At 37.0% G+C, this 17015-nt stretch overlaps 1 protein-coding gene across 8 annotated transcripts in view; it reads left to right on the top strand.

Annotated features, from left to right (window-relative positions):
* Positions 1-17015, top strand: part of NNT (nicotinamide nucleotide transhydrogenase) — a 96099-nt gene that overhangs the window by 74683 nt on the left and 4401 nt on the right. For all 8 annotated transcript variants that reach the window (XM_012449548.3, XM_012449547.3, XM_012449549.3 and 5 more), the window contains 2 exons: positions 792-873; positions 16311-16429. In XM_012449548.3, coding sequence (XP_012304971.1) covers positions 792-873; positions 16311-16429 — 201 coding nt within the window. The remainder of the gene's footprint in view (positions 1-791; positions 874-16310; positions 16430-17015) is intronic.

The following is a 17015-nucleotide window of genomic DNA, read 5'->3' on the forward strand; positions in this document are numbered from 1 at the left end:
AGACTTGGCATTTGAAAAAACAGGTATAGAAAACTGGGGACAGATGTGAGATACATTGTTGAGCTAGAATGGACAGAAAGGGGAGTAAAGATGACTGAAGTTCTTGGTTATACCTGTAATAACATTAGAAATATGGAAACATGTTTTTGGAGTGTGTGGGGAGAAATTTTGAGTTCTTTTCTTGAGACATTAAATTTGAGGTAGAGATGAGACAAGAGGCATGTTATACTGGGGCTCAAATGACAGGTTGAGCCCGCAGACAGATTGGGAATCATCAGATGATTGTTGAAGCCTTGAGATGAACTGAGATTTTCAAGGAGAGTGTGAGGGTTCAAAGTTAAAGCCCTGTGGGAAGCTTTGTCATGTAGGGGAGAAAAGAAGGAGAAAAACTATCAAGGAACTAGAGGAAGAGTAATAACAAAGTTAGGCTGGGACTTGGGTCTGCAGTGTCATCAAAGCCAAGTATGAAGAGAGATTAAAGTATGAAAGAGAGAGAGAGAAAGAAAGAAAGACAGAGAAAGAGACAAGAGAGGGAACACCCAAGGGTGTGTGCGGTGTGGGGGGTGAGGGTGCAGCATTAGACATTACAGAAGATTGAGGAGCAATCATTACATTTACAATTTCAAATTTAGGACAATATTTTTAAAACGTCATCTTATAAGTTTGCTTTCATTTCTAGTCTGATAAATGATTGCCTCTGTTGGCATAAACGTGTTTTGATCAAGAGAGAAGTTGTACTTCATGTAATATCAAAATAAAACATTTTTCTGTGTTCTTAATGTTCCTTGCAGGATATGGTCTCTGTGCAGCCAAAGCTCAATACCCTATCGCTGATTTGGTAAAGATGCTCACTGAGCAAGGCAAAAAAGTCAGGTAAGTGTTTGCAGTGGAGAGACTTGCAGTGCATGTAAGATATGTGAGTGGCGAAAAGGAAATACAGTGGACCCTTGAACAATGTAGGGGTTAGGGGCACTGACACCCCCATACAGTTAAACATCCATAGGTAACTTTTGACTCCCCAAAAACTCACCTAGTAATGGCCTACTACTAATCAGAATGCTTACTGATAACATGAACAAAATATGTATCAATTAACATATTTTTATGTGTATTAAATACTAGAGAAAGGAAAATGTTACTAAAAAAGCATAAGGAAGAGAAAATATATTTACTATTCATTAAGTGGAAGTAGATCATCATAAAGATCTTCATCCTAGTCTTTATGTTGAGTGAGGTGAGAAGAAGGAGGAAGAGGAGCTGGTCTTGCTTTCATGAGTGGCAGCGGCAGAAGAAAATCTGTGGATAAGTTGACCCTGGCAGCTCAAACCCATGTTGTTCAAGGGTCAGCTGTAGATGGTTTCTGAAAAAGATAACTGTTTCTTAAAGTGGTGTTTTACATATATAATCCTAGGTAAAGAGGTTAAGTTCTTAATGAACAAGGCCTATTCTAGTCTTAGCTATACTATTTAATGTTTGCTGTCCCTGGATTAGCATCAACTCTAAATATTGTAGACTCATTTTAGAAAAGGAAATTTTGTCAATCCAAATTCCTGGATATTTATTAATGGGGAAATCAGAAGTCTTGTTTCTCTGTCGTTTGATTTGAGGAAAGAGGTCAAGCAAAGCATTTGAACTATATCAAGTTGTATCTTCTTGGTTTCCGGTCACACTGAAGAAAAGCACAAGGTCTTAAAAGAGAGGCCTTGAAGAGCAAGACCAAGTAATAAACCTGTGCGCTGGTTACTGTTTTGTTGACTTAGCTCTCATATGCTCAGGGTGGAAAAGACTGCTGAAAGTGTTCTTTTTATAAAGCTATCTACATTTTGAAATATAAATCGGAGCAGCAGCTGTTCCTGCCACTTGCCGTTTGGGCATTGGCCTGCTCTTAGGAGGATATTAAGCAGAATGGCAAAGTTGAGAATTCTGCGATCCTAGGTTATTCTCCATGACGTTGGATAAAGGGTTTGAGGAACATACAAATACAGCCATTGAGTGATGAACTTGGTGACCCTCAAGGTACTTTGCATCTGTCCTGCTCACCTTTGGGTCCCCGTTCTGGAACTCTGATGTTACTTAAGAGTCAGAGAGCCTCTGCAGTTACCTCTGGTAGGACAACTGCTGCCCATTTTGTGGGGTGGCTGGTTCACTAGCAGTTGCATTGATGTGACACTGTAAGTCAGAGAAACAAGGTAACTCATTAAATAGAATTAGTTTGTTTACTAAGGTGTTAATGTCTGTGGACAAAGCTATTAATTTCTGTTCATAAAAGTTTTAGACATCAACCTTATGCTTTTGTCTGGAGACGGATGATGAGAAAATGAGCCAAACATTGTACAGTCAGAGAACTTGTGCTGGACTGGATGCAGAATCTTAATCTCTGGCTGGAATGTCCCAGCTACTAGCAGTGGTGAAAGAAACTTAGATGATGAAATCAGGGGGCTACCTAAATTGTATTAGCGTCAGCAGTTATGTCAGCTGTGCTTAATTTCTTCCTTTCTTTCTTTCCTACACTTCCTTTCTTCTCTCACTCCTTCTCCACTCCTTCCTCCAATCTGTAGTTTGTCTTTGTCAAATATATAGAATCAAAATACTATTTTGTGGTGGCACTAGCATATCTGTGATATGATTTTCATGTTTATTGACAATCTTAGATGAATTGAAGATAGAAGATGAGAAAAGTCATTGACCTTATTTTAAAATTTTTACATAAGAAGTCTACTTTTTGTTATGTATTCCGTTTTTTACACAGGATATTAAGCTGTGCTTTTTTAAAGTCATCATTTTGCTGCTGAGGGCATTTGTAGGCCTGCAAGGGAAAAGGATGTGTTAAACAACGAGGATTTTCCTAAAATGAAATTGTTTTCTCTATTCAGTCCATATGTGAAAAAGTCTAATGTATTCATAATGCCCTCTTTCACCACGTGAATGTTTAGGAGATGAGTGGCAATCATAATAGAGAAAGAAAGATGCCTTTCATGTCTTAGTTATTCTTAGGAAAGGAAGGATTAATTTGACATCTCTCTCGTTACCCGTTGATCAGCCTAGGTTAACCAGACGTCTTGGAAAGTCAGTCCAGTGTTAAATAGGTGGATGTGGAGTGAAGAGCATCGTGACTGTAGTGCAGCTTGAAGGGGCCGGACCCTAAGGGAAATGTCAAAGGAAATAAGAGAGATGGGGAAAAATCTGAAAAGAAAAGAGATAAGACAAATGAATTTTTTTGTTTCTGATCTGATTAAAATTAGAATTTTATCTATGAGGACATGATATAAACTACTGTTGTAGAATGATTTCTGTCACACTGCTTGGGAAAAGTATTTGATGAAAAGTTTATGAGAAATATTTGATTATACATATATGAATAGTTTTTCAGTTCTACATTTTTTATTGAAGTAATTTTGTGACTAGGACTTTTCATGAGAAAGCTTTGCATTGCTTCATGTAATTGTTAACATAGTTCAAATAATTTTATAGATTAATAATTTTTTGTGTGGGATCAGAATACGATTTTAGTTCAGTCTCTATTTGTAAGTTAGTTATTTGTAGTCATCTTTCATATTAAAGGTGAAATTATATATTAATATATCATAGTGGTTTTTTTACTAGAGTATGTTGAATTTTCAACATGAAATTTGTAACGAATTATGTAAATCTTCCATTTGAATTAAATGGAAGAGGACTATTCTTGCTAAAATGATGACAGTAGATCATCATATTTTTGTGTTAATTTTTTTTAATTAAAAGAGACTTGTAGAAACTTTTGTGATTTTGCTTTGTGTGTAGGTTATCTTTTCACAGGAGAAATGCACGTTTTCTTTACAACGTTAGAAATATGTATATATGTAGATGATAGCTTTTCCCTTTTTTTTTTAAAGGGGCAAACGTCTGTTTGAACAAGAGATGGCTGCAGCAGTTACCTCGTATTTTAATGAAATAAATCTGTATTTACAGTGTGCAGTAATTTAGTCCTTTCATCACTCTGTGGAGCTCCCACGGTGTTCATTGAGTACAGCTGCTGGGCCTCTGGAGTTAGTAGGTCTTTGTGCCTCAGGACCCCAGCATGCCTAGCATCCAGATGTGGTGACGTATTCACACACAGCCCCTGTGGAAATGTGCCAGTGTGGACATATGATTGTCATCAATTAGTTACGCCCAAGTGGTGCCAAGAAAAATCGCATCTGTCATACAGTCTGTCTGGCTTCATGGCCCATGATTGATTTAGAGACACTCCTGTTTTCCTTTACTTTGGCCATAGTCATAACATGCTCACAAAGAGCTAAGATTATATAATGAAGCACATGATGTTTCATGACAAGAACTCATTTTAGAATGTCATGAAAGTTCACTGGCTTAGGCTTTCTTCAGTGGCCAAGCTATCATTGCTTCCCAGAAGCCCAGAATGCCTGTATAGCTTACCTTACTTCTGCTTGACGTCTAAAAGCATTTTATGACAACAATCTTATGATGTAAGAGCCACAGATTTTTTTTTTCCTTCCCAATTTTTGGATTGATTATATGATAGGCTTTTCATTATAAAGCAGAGATAGTATTCCCATTGAGTAATTATAAAGGGGTAGAATTTTTTTCTTTTTTATAATTAATCACTGCTTGATTTTCTTTCTATAAATCATTATTGATGCATTATTATAGAAGTCATTTGAATTTATTAAACACCTTTCAACTTCTTTTTCTTTTTTCTGAGAAGGAGTTTCACTCTTGTTGTCCAGGCTGGAGGGCAGTGTCCCGATCTTGGCTCACTGCATCTGTCTCCTGGGTTCAAAGTGATTCTCCTGCTTCAGCCTCCCTAGTAGCTGGGACTACAGGCACACACCACGACACCTGGCTAATTTTTGTGTTTTTGGTAGAGACGGGTTTCACCATGTTGGCCAGGCTGGTCTCAAACTCCTGACCTCAAGTGATCCACCCGCCTTGGCCTCCCAAAGTGCTGGGATTATAGGCATGAGCCACTGTGCCCGGCCTCAACTTGTTTGATTGACTAACTGATGTTATGTATTGATTTCCTGTTAATGTTCTATGATATCTTTCTATGAATAATTTACTAAGAAATTTATTGCTAGGTACTGAACATACAAGGTTGCATAAGTGCAATTCTCAAAAGTTTATAGTTATGAAGAAATCTCTATTGATGAATCAGTGAATGAATTCCATTTAATGTAATATAATGCTAAGACAAGTAGAGTAGGAGGGTAAGAATCCAAAGAGTAGTTACCTGTCCAGGAAATATTTTAAACTTTTTACAACCTGAAATATTTTGCATGTTTTTAAAAATAAATATTTTTATTTCTTTTTGCATACTGTCTAAACATATATAGCTGCCTCTAATATTTGCAGTCTAATAATGTTTTACAGTCTTGTGTAATATGGCTATAGATTTAAATATATGTTATTTTTACTAAGAAATTGATTCTTTGAAGACACTTAAAAATAAAATATTTTGGCCATCTAACTGGATTTTCCTTTTTTTTTTTGAGTCGGAATCTTGCTCTGTCACCCAGCTTAGAGTGCAGTGGCACGATCTTGGCTTACTGCAACTTCTGCCTACCAGGTTCAAGCGATTCTCCCACCTCAGCCTCCGAAGTAGCTGGAATTACACGTGTGCACCACCATGCCCAACTAATTTTTGTAATTTTAGTGGAAACAGAGTTTCACCATGTTGCCCAGGCTGGTCTCGAACTCCTGACCTCAGGTGATCCACTCACCTTGGCCTCCCAAAGTGCTGGGATTACAGGCATGAGCCGCCATACTCCGCCAGGATTTTCCTGTTTTTCATCGACTAAATGTGATTCAGATAACCAAAGTTAGCCTTCTTAGATTTGTTATGTTTTTGGGTGGAGGAAGAGTCAAGGCTTGCAGATTGGTAAAGCAATAAAGTCACGTACTTCTGATGAGAATAGAAACTAGGCCAGTTAAAAAGATCTAGTAGAGTATTTGAGTAATGAGATAGACATTATTCAGCAGTTTCATGTCAGCTTTGTAATGCTTTTTAAAAATAAAGACACCACTATTCATAACCATTCATTGAACAATAATTATAATATATAGTACTCTTTCCCAGGCTACTGTTGTAGGTCCTGGGGATACCTCAGTGAAGACAACAGATGAAAATTCTTGGTCTTAAGAAATTTACATTAATTAATTAATTGATTAATTAATAGGCTTCAAGATAATCTGAATTGGAGATTCTAACTCCATTTGTCTCCAATTTTGACGTTACTTGAAAAACTGGAAAACAGCTGTAGCATACTTTATTATATCAGAGTTTCAGAGTTACAGCTGCCACTATTTGGCCTTGAATTAGCCAGCACCTTTGGTTTTCTTAAAGAATTTGGTGTGTTTCTTTGCACTTTGCTCTGGGGCTGCCTTCTTGAAAAACATGGTGGCAGGATAGTGGGAATGGGTTATTTGTATAATTGGTCAAATGAGTGAAACTTTGATGTATGAGAGGAAAACCAAAGAAAATACGTGCATTCACTCACATCTATGTTCAACCTATTGTGTGGAGTTGCTAGTAATCGCCCAGATCGAAGGTGTCTGTTGGTCCTAGAAAGTGGCCACCTTTATCCCAGATTGGCTTTATCTTGTCCACAGCATACTGATATGGTGGAAAGAACAAAAGACTGTGTTAAAGCCTGTGCTTTAGGTGTTTTGTAAAGCTTCTTTTGGTCATACCACTCTGAGATGCATTCCTTAGAAACTCTTGTCACAGGCATTCCCGTGATCTGAGGAAAAAATGCTCACTATTGATGAAATCATTGTCACTGACCATCAGGGTGATTTTTAGCTTCTGGTTCTAGTGTTAAGTTATAGGAAACTTCGTCAGCTGAGTTTTCACAGTGCAGTTCATGTGAACAACTAAATAAGAATTTTGCTTATAAATAATTTTCATTTTATTGGGCTCATTAGCCATTGCATTCCAAGAGCCAGTCAATAGCATCATAAAAATTATTCAGACAGAAAGATGACATTATGTATAATTTTAACTAAATCTCTATAATATGCCAGAATGTAATATTTGAGAGTTAGTTGCAAACTGATTTTTTTTTTTCTAATATCATTCTTCATAATCTTGTTGGCTATTTTAAAATCAAAACAGTGTCAGTAGTCATACAGTTTCTATTCTGGGCCTGATAGTTGGATTTGGTTAAGTGATGGAAAAGCCAGATTTGGGCACAATCTATAATTAATCTCCTCAGAATAGAAAAGGTAGTTTTGGGACATGGTTTCATAGAGGTCTGCATTGATGTTTGGTCTAGATCATCTGAGCTGATCCTCTTCAGGTGACATGTCATCTCTTTAGGTGGCCTCAGTGTCACAGGCCACATGTACAGATGGAAAATGTGACTGTAGCCTATCAAAAATTCCTCATTCACATTCACAAGACAAGGTCTGTTATTCTGCATTAGAAAAATTGTCCCACTGAGATGTTTTCATAAGCTCTCTGACTTTCATGATTTTTTTTTTTTTCTGAAAAAGGGAAGGCCATAGATGAACAACAGAATTCAGAAATAGAGTAGCAGTTCAGCCCTTATTTGCCTTTAAAAAAAAGAAAGAAAAGTACAAAGTGTTCTCTAATTCTGGCTATTGGAAAATTCTAGGAAATTAAATGAACACTTTTTTCCCCTCACTGGGAATTGTGTGAGTGAATTCATCAGAACCACTGCTTCTAAGAAGGACTTTCACAATTTTAAAAAGCTAGGTGTTTATTCCTTTGCCTGAGAAGCTTTACCAGAGATGTTGATTCTACCACTATCTCATTCATTGGTTTTTGTGGACAGCAATTGCCTAGTCAGGACGTTTTTCTTTTTTCACTTTGTTACATGTTTCCCTTCAGATGGATAGACTAGCCCTACCCAGTTGGTCCAGGCCTTTTCACCACCAAGGATATAATTTGTCTAACAGGAACAATTACCCTGCTGACACCATGATTTGGAAGTTTTTATTCAGAACTGATACACTAAAATGATTGCTTAAAAAAACCCCTTTTCCTTTTGCTTTTAATAGTGTGGTTTATAACTGTCCACCGGAAGCTCTGATCAGCATGTGATAAACCAAAGAAACCTGCCTTTGCAGTGAGTTTATCATATTTTTCACAGGTTAAATGTATAAATGTAAAAAAGTACTGAATATAGTAACAAATCCTTTGATTACCTCCAGAGACCCTCCTGAGAACATAACATTGCCACATACAAACAGAATTTCAAAGGTCCTTGAGGTGTAGCCCATACTAGGGACTCTATTCTATCCACAGTGGAATTTCCAGCCTGTTTTTGGGACAGAACACTGTGCAAATATTTTTGGTATAATTTATAAATGAAGAATTCCTCCCTTAAGAAGCAGTTGGATTGGAAGATCTTTAAGTTCTATTTTAACTGTTAAAGTTTTATGGATTTATAAATATTTATGGTTTAAAAACAGGAGAAGTTAGTAGACGTTTAACAAATGAGGCTTCTTTTTATTTTCTGTTTATGTCTTTTGCTTAATTTGTCAACCTCCTAGAAGCTTATCATAACATATTTAGGAAAATTGTGGGATGATAGTATTGGGAAGGCAGAATTCCAAAATGCTATCAATGTACATTGTCCTATATCCAGCTTGGTTTTAAAATGTAAAGCAGAGTAAATAAGGGAAAGTAACTCTGAACTTCTGGAGTATGGACACAAGTTTTGCATAGCGACTCACAAAACATGTAAACAAATAGTTGAAGGTTGTAAAGAGCTTATTATTTTTTTAAAAAAACTGGTGATCCTTGTCACTATATATAATAGGAGAGGCTGCAAAATGGAAAAAACACTGTAAATAATTTAGAAAGGGGCCCAGTTGTACTTGTGGTTTCTTTGTATAATTGTTGAATTGGGATGCACAATTTAATTAACCATTCTTAATAGTTTATTGCTGAACTAGTTCTGGTATTTCCATAATGCAAGAAGCAAAATGCAGTTTATTTGAACAGTTGTGGTAGGATCCATGTGGTGATGTTTTATGTTCTTTAATAGCCCCACATTCCCAAGAAAACTGCTGTTATGCACCCTGGTCAGGACATATTGTCTCCATGGTCTATGATCATGGAAATTTCTGTTGTGTCCCCTTTAAACATGTGGTGTCTGAAATCTAAAGTAAAGTGAAAAACTCTAAGAATGAGGTTTATGTCACCACATATTATAAAAGAGGGTTTTAAAAAACAGTACTTTTTGAATTGCTTCTTTTTCAGATTTTACCCAGTATACTCAGTATTCATGAATAGTTCTTGTATATACTCGTATTTGTTTTTATTCTTTCTTGGTTAATTTAAAAGATTCTGAAGATCAGGTTGTTTCATTTGAGTAGATTATTCTACTTTTTTTGAACTGTGCCTGCGTCTATTCTTAATTGATGACTGAAGGCTGAGCTTTTTTATTAACTAATGTTCCATGAAAGGCTTTATTGTTTTCATATTTCGGAGAGGAAAATAGTAAATTGTGTTGAAAAAAATTTTTTTTTTTGCTTCAAGATATTGAAGAGATTGTCCTAACTTGATGACATTTGTTGTATATATCAACCAAGGAAACAGTATTTTTTTTGCCTAATCATATCTGTTAAATGGTTAAAAATGGCCCTTTGGAATTTGAATCTATCAGAGTAAATGTGTATTTGAATGTTAGTTTTGACCAAGTTCCTAGGGACCCCAATGTTTATAATTATTGGCCTCAATCTAGATTGACTACACAATTTTTTAATACCTTTGATGTAGCTACAAATACAAATAATTTCTGGCTTTTACTGGACTCTATTGATTTTTACTGGCATTATAAGATAAAAATTAGAAAAGCAACCCGGTAAGTTTGACATTAAATCAACATTTGTTTTCATGTGAAAATGTGTGCTTCTTTATATTGATTATTAAAAATATGCACTCACTTAAAAAACACAGAAGAACATTCATATTATTATACAAAAACATTTGAGCAGGATAATTGCTATGTACATTTATTGAAGACTTATGTCTGCCAGATGTTTGTCTAATGCATGTTGTATGGAAAGCTCTTTACACAAACTATCTCATTTAAATCTCTTAATAGTCCTCTAGGAGATTTTATTATCAATCCCATGGTACCCATAAAGTAATGGAGATGCACAGAAGTAAATTGTCCAAATGCTTTGAACCCTGGCAGTGGCAATCTAGAACTCTTAACTGCTACCCTATGTGACTTTTCTAAATTCTTTCTCTAAAAAGAAACATAGAAAATGTATGAATCAGTATACCCTATTGGGCACACTATGTTGTTTAAAACCCCTTTTCTCCTTCTCTCTCTTTCATTGAGTCCCTGCAGTAGAGTGCCAGGAACTGATAAATAAGATGTGGTTCATTCTTATACTTGGGAACTTTTAGGAGAGCACAGTCATGTCGACCAGTTATGTTATTGTATAGCAGATGCATAAAGGAAGAATTCTGAGAGCGTGCAAGATCTTACTATGACCTCATTTTAGTAGTTCTTTTCCTTCTGTAGAATCTTGTCATGGTGAAGGATAGTTGACTCTGTTTTTTCAAGCATGTACATAATAAAAGATAATTTTCATAGTTGAAAGAGAAGAACTAAAAGGTTGGTAGGCTTTGCATGTTGAAATTCTGGATATTCTTCATGTGATGATGGAACATTGATGAGCTTTGGCCATCAGTTCCTGGAAATTGCTTGTTATGGCCAACCAGTGTCTGATATAATTAATTTTAATACATACTTTGGAGATTAGCCAGTTACATGTGCCAGAATTTTTTACAAACTCACATTGACTCATCAGTGTGCAAATATATATCTCTACACATTTGACTGTATTCTGTTATTTTTCTCAAAACATTGGCATTCTCTTGTAATAATATTGCATGTGTTTTTCTCTGACTTTAGAGTCATAAAATTTAGTTTAATAAATTACTATGCAAGTAGATATAAAATGATCTGTCCTTTGGGATATTAGGCATAACATGATGGTTATGTTGGTAATTATTTACTCTTTACAACTAGCTCAACAGAAACATTGTCTTTATGCAGTCTGCAGCTAATCAAGACATCAAAATAAGAACTAACATATTTAGAGGTCCTTAATTTCTAATTTGGTCCAAGATACCTCAGTTAAAGCCTCAAGATGGTAGCCAGATGGATTAATATAAAGATGACAAAAGCACTATTAAAAACATGAAATTAAACAAAATAAGCTGGAATCAAGGAGGGATATAAAATTGAAATCCAAAAAGTAATCACAAAGTATATATTGGGTTATTTAGCTAAAATGCAAGTCCTAGTTCACTGAATTTTAAGACTGGAGAGCTTTGTGGTAGGCAGAATGGTGGTCTCCCAAAGTGTCTACATCCAAATCCTCAAAATGACTGTGTTGCCTTCCATGGCAAAAGCAACTTTGTAGATTTGGTGAAGGTGAGGATTTTGAGATGGGGAGATTATCTTGGATTATTGGTGGGCTCAGTATTGTCATTAAAAGAGGAAAGCAGGAGGATCGGAGTTAAAGAAGATGTGACAGTGGAAGCAGAGGTTAGGGTGATGTGGCCCCCCCCACCAAAGAAAGAGGGAAGACTGCAGAAGCTGGAAAAGGTATGGAATGGATTTTGCCCTAGAATCTCCAGAAGGAATTTTTAAATTTTTGTTTTTTTATTTCAATAGGTTTTTGGGGAACAGGTGGTGTTTGGTTGCATGGAAAAACTATTTAGTGGTGATTTCTGAGATTTTGGTGCACCTATCACCCCAGCAGCGTACACTGTACCCAATTTGTAGTCTTTTATCCCTTGCCACCCCCACCCTTTTCTCTAAGTCCCCAAAGTTCAATTTATCATCCTTATACTTTTGCGTCCTTATAGCTTAGCTCCCACTTGTGAGTGAAAACATATAATGTTTGGTTTTCCATTTCTGAGTTACTTCACTTAGAATAGTAGTCTCCAGTTCCATCCAGGTTGCTATGAATGCCATTGTTTCATTCATTTATATGGCTGAGATACCACATTTTTTTTTAATCCACTCATTGATTGATGGGCATTTGGGCTGGTTCCATATTTTTGCAATTGCAAATTGTGCCACTATAAACATGTGTGTGCAAGTATCTTTTTTGTATAATGACTTCTTTCCCTCTGGGCAGATACCTAATAGTGGGATTGCTGGATCAAATGGTAGATCTACTTTTAGTTCTTTAAAGAATCTCCACATGGTTTACCATAGTGGTTGTACTAGTTTACATTCCTACCAGCAGTGTAAAAATGTTTGCTTTTCACTGCATCCACACCAACCTCTATTATTTTTTGATATTTTGGTTATGGCCATTCTTGCAGGATTGAGGTGGTATCGCATTGTGGTTTGGTTGGCATTTCCTTGATAATTAGTGATGTTGAGTGTTTTTCCATACGTGTGTTAACCATTTGTATATCTTCTTTTGAGAGTTGCTACTCATGTTCTTAGCCCACTTTTAGATGGGATTGTTTGTTTCTTTCTTGCTGATTTGAGTTTTTTGGAGATTCTGGACATTAGCCTTTTGTCAGATGTATATATTGTGAAGATTTTCTCTCCGTGGGTTATCTGTTAACTCTGTTGATTATAATTATTATTTTTGCTGTGCAGAAGCTTTTTAATTTAATTAAGTCCCATCTATTTATCTTTGTTTTGTTGCATTTGCCTTTGGATTTTTGGTCATGAAGTCTTCACCTAAGCCATTGTCTAGAAGGGTTTTTCTGTTGTTACAGAATCTTTATGGTTTTGGGTCTTAGATTTAAGTCTTTGATCCAGTTTGAGTTGATTTTTGTATAAGGTGAGAGATGAGGATCCAATTTCATTATTTTACATGTGGCTTACAATTATCCCAGCACCATTTGTTGAACAGGGTGTCCTTTCCTGAAAAAAATCTCTGAATTATCAGAAAAAGAATTCAGAAGGTTGATTATTAAGATAATCAAGGAGGCACCAGAGAAAGGTGAAGTCCAAGTTAAAGAAATAAAAAACACAATAAAGGATATGAAAGGAAACATCTTCAGTGAAATAGAGAGCATAAATTAAAAAACAGTCACAACCTCTGGAAATTAAGGACACAGTTAGAGAAATGTAAAATGTGTTGGAGAGTCTCAGCAATAGAATTGAACAGACAGAAGAAAGAACTTGATCAAAGATAAGGCTTTTGAATTAATCCAGTCCACCAAAGACAAAGAAATAAGAATTTAAAAAAATGAACAAAGCCTCCAAGAAGTTTGGGACTATGTTAAATGTCTAAACCTAAGAATAATTGGTGTTCCTGAGGATGAAGAGAAATCTAGAAATTTGGAAAATGTATTTGAGGGAATAGCGAGGAAAACTTCTCTGGCCTTGCTTGAGATCTAGATATCCAAATAACACCTGGGAAAGCTCAAAGAACACCTGGGAATTCATTGCAAAAAATCCAGAAGGAATTAAGGCTTCTTGATATCTTGATTTTTTTTTTTTTTTTTTTTTAGTCCAGGTGTTTCCAGGTTCAGGGGTGCCCTCAGTTCCCTTGAGAGGACGTTTCTCCAGGTTCTTGGTCTATTGCCGTCTCAAGAATGAGAGAGGAGACCATGGCACAGTGCACTCATAAAAGTAAATGCCAGACTCAAAAGTGTTTGTAGAAAGTGACATTTAAAGCAGACAGAGAAAAATGAGAAAGAGAGAGAAACAGCTAACTCTCACACTAAGTGAGAGGAAGAAAAGCCACTCTCACACTGAGTGAGAAGGGTTCCCAGAGGGGGAAAACCAGAGGAGGAAAGCTCCACTCACACTGAGAGAGAGAATCCAGAAGGATGGAATCCAGGAGAGGAAAGACAGCTTCCACACTGAGTGGTAGGGAATTGAGAGAGAGAGATGGAGTTTAGGAGGGGAAAAGCAGCTTCCACAAGAGAGTGATCATGGAAGGGGACCCAAACATGGAGTCCAAAGGGGTGTGGAAGAAGGGGATTTTTAACCTGGGAGGAACCCCCATCTTCTTTAAGACCCCGGGCCAAGAAAGGAGTTCCTTAGAACTTCCGCTGGGGTGATTGACTCTTAGTTTCTTCCCTCGCCTGAGATATTTAAACATAAACTGTTAAATCTCCCCGGATGGAGAGACATGGGAGGGGGGCATGGCACTGGTAAGTTCTTGCCCTTAAAACTACGCCCCCTTGTGGACCCAGAAAGAGAACACATTCTCTCACTGGAAACTGATTTTGGACTTCTGACCTTCAGAACCATTAAGTGATAACAAATTTGTGTTATTTGAAGGCACTAAATTTGTGGTGGTTTGTTACAGCAGCAATATGAAACGAATTCAGACTTTAAATGTCATACATAACAGCGATTCTTAGTCTTAAGTTCTCACCAGTCAGGTTTTGGGAAGATCAGTGAGCCTGGTGGGCCTAGGGGAAGCAGGAAACACTTATTGGTGATCTGGATTGGGAAATTAGGAAATATTTTTGGTGTCCAAGATTAATTTTAACACCTCAAAATAACACAAGTGATTAATCTGAGAGGCAGTTAGTACTGTAGGGTTGAGCTAGGGCAATATCATGTAGTTATTCTGGAAATCCTGGGCTCCCTCTAAGCTGCTTCTTGCCCTTACTAGTGGTTAAGACCATTGGTTGAGATACCTCCCCACCTTTCATAAATAAAAGGCTATCCCAGCTTCCGTAATGGTCTTGATCATGCCCACTGCCAACCATCCTTTGAGTTATAAGTAAAATACTCTTGGATTCATTTTGGATTGAACTGGGGGTTATGCATGAGGGCAGATTCTTTTTTGTAGCCCACAAAAAAGAAGCCTGAAATTTCCTTAGATAAAGTATTTGTTTTAAATTGTTAACAGGAAGCTTTTTTTTTTTATAAAAAATTTCAATTCTTTCTTTTGCATTTGAACATTTTCTTCTCTTCTGTGAAAATAAAAAATATTTGGTAATCTTCTGTGGTTTATTTGAAAATCACAGTTTTGCCTTTTTATTTTCTAGCCAATTGATCCAGAATTTTTTTTTTTTTTTAACTGCGGGGTGTGTGTGTGTGTGTGTGTGTGTGTGTGTATGTTTTGACAGAATCTCATTCTGTCCCCAGGCTGGAGTGCAGTGGTACAATCTCTGTTCACTGCAACCTCTGCCTCCTGAGTTCAAGCGACTCTCCCACCTTAGCCTCCTGAGTTAGCTGGGACTACAGGTGTGTGCCACCACGTTCAGCTAATTTTTGTATTTTTAAGTAGAGACAGGGTTTCACCATGTTGGTCAGGCTGGTCTTGAACTCCTGACCTCAGGTGATCCGCCCGCCTTGGCCTCTCAAAGTACTGGGATTACAGGTGTCAGTCATGGTGCCCAGCCAGAGTGTGTTATTTTTTGTATTTTTAATAGATATGGGATTTCACCATGTTGATTAATTTTTATATTTTTAATAGATATGGGGTTTCACTATGGTAGCCAGGCTGGTCTCGAACTCCTGACCTCAGACGATCTGCCTGTCTTGGCCTTTCCAAAGGGCTGGGATTACAGGCATTTTTAGCCACCACTCCCAGCCATCTCCCTACCTTTAACGAAGAGGTTAAAGTTGAATGGGAAGTCAGCTTTTGATAGAATAATGTTGATTTTTCATGGGAAACATTTAATTCCAGGCTAGGTGAATAGGTTTTTCAAGATTCAGGCCGGGCGTGGTGGCTCACACTTGTAATCCCAGAATTTTGGGAGGCCAAGGTGGGCAGATCACAAGGTCAGGAGTTCAAGACCAGCCTGGCCAACATAATGAAACCTTGTCTCTACTAAAAATACAAAAAATTAGCTGGGTGTGATGGTGGGCACCTGTAAACCCAGCTACTTGGGAACCTGAGGCAGGAGAATCGCTTGAACCTGGGAGGTGGAGGTTGTAGTGAGCAGAGATAGCCCCACTGCACTCCAGCCTGGGCAACAGTGTGAGACTCCATCTCCAAAAAAAAAAAAAGGATTCAAGATTTACCAGAAAGTGCAAGAGAACACAATCAATGCTTTTAAAATGTAAGGTGATATTATTTATTAACATTATTGGAAGTTCACTACACTGAAAACATATATGGAAGAGTCTTGTTCCAGAGTTATGCTTTTATTTTTCTGAGGGAAATTATACTTCCTGCATACTAAGATACTGAATCTTCAACTTCAATATTTGTAAATTGACTATGTATCTGGACTAATTCTATTTCTTTCTGTAGAGATCAGATAGTACCAGGAAAAAGCAGAGATGTCAAGAACAAAGTGTGCAGATTTGGAGGTAATACTGGGGTTTCTGTACATTATGTCCTGTCAAGTAAGGCCAGCTGTTCATTTGTTTCATGTCTAGGTTTGGAATTCACCCAGTTGCAGGCCGAATGCCTGGTCAGCTTAATGTGCTGCTGGCTGAGGCTGGGGTGCCATATGATATTGTGTTGGAAATGGATGAGATCAACCATGATTTCCCAGGTAAGTGATGGGGCAATGGTGAAGTTTAAACATTCTTACTGTGAATAAAGCAGTGCCAGATTTGGGATATAAATTGTAGATTCAGTGAACACTGACTAGTCAGATGAAAATGAACTTGTACATGGTAGATATGCAGTTGAAATTAAATAAGTGAAAGACAATATTGAATAAGGTACAAAAGAGTCACGAACAGCACAGGTAAATTTTTCTCCTCTGTGAAGAACTGAAAGATGGTGAAAACCTTGGGGAGTAGTGCAGAAATGTTGAAGATTGGGGATCTGGGCAGACCTGGCTTTTGCATCCAGATCCTAACTCTCAGTAGCTTGTTGTTCAACTTCAGACTCTTCATTTATGAGTGCTTCTGTTGATAATTAAGTGTCTGATTCTTGCCAGTTTCTGAGATTTTACTGGTTTCCAATTGTACTAATGTATGACTGGTGAAGTAGTTTTCTCTTTCTTTTCTTTTTAAAAAGTACTAGAATTTCCCTAGATAAGGTGCTCTACTTTATAGCTGTCATAGGGCAGATGTTGAATGGTAATGACGTTTGGCCCAAGCTTATGTTTGTTAAAATTAAACCACTTCCCT

This window comes from Aotus nancymaae, unplaced genomic scaffold, assembly GCF_030222135.1.
Source record: "Aotus nancymaae isolate 86718 unplaced genomic scaffold, 86718_ANA_hifiasm-v0.15.2.pri h1tg000014l, whole genome shotgun sequence".
NCBI classification, from domain to species: Eukaryota; Metazoa; Chordata; class Mammalia; order Primates; family Aotidae; genus Aotus; species Aotus nancymaae.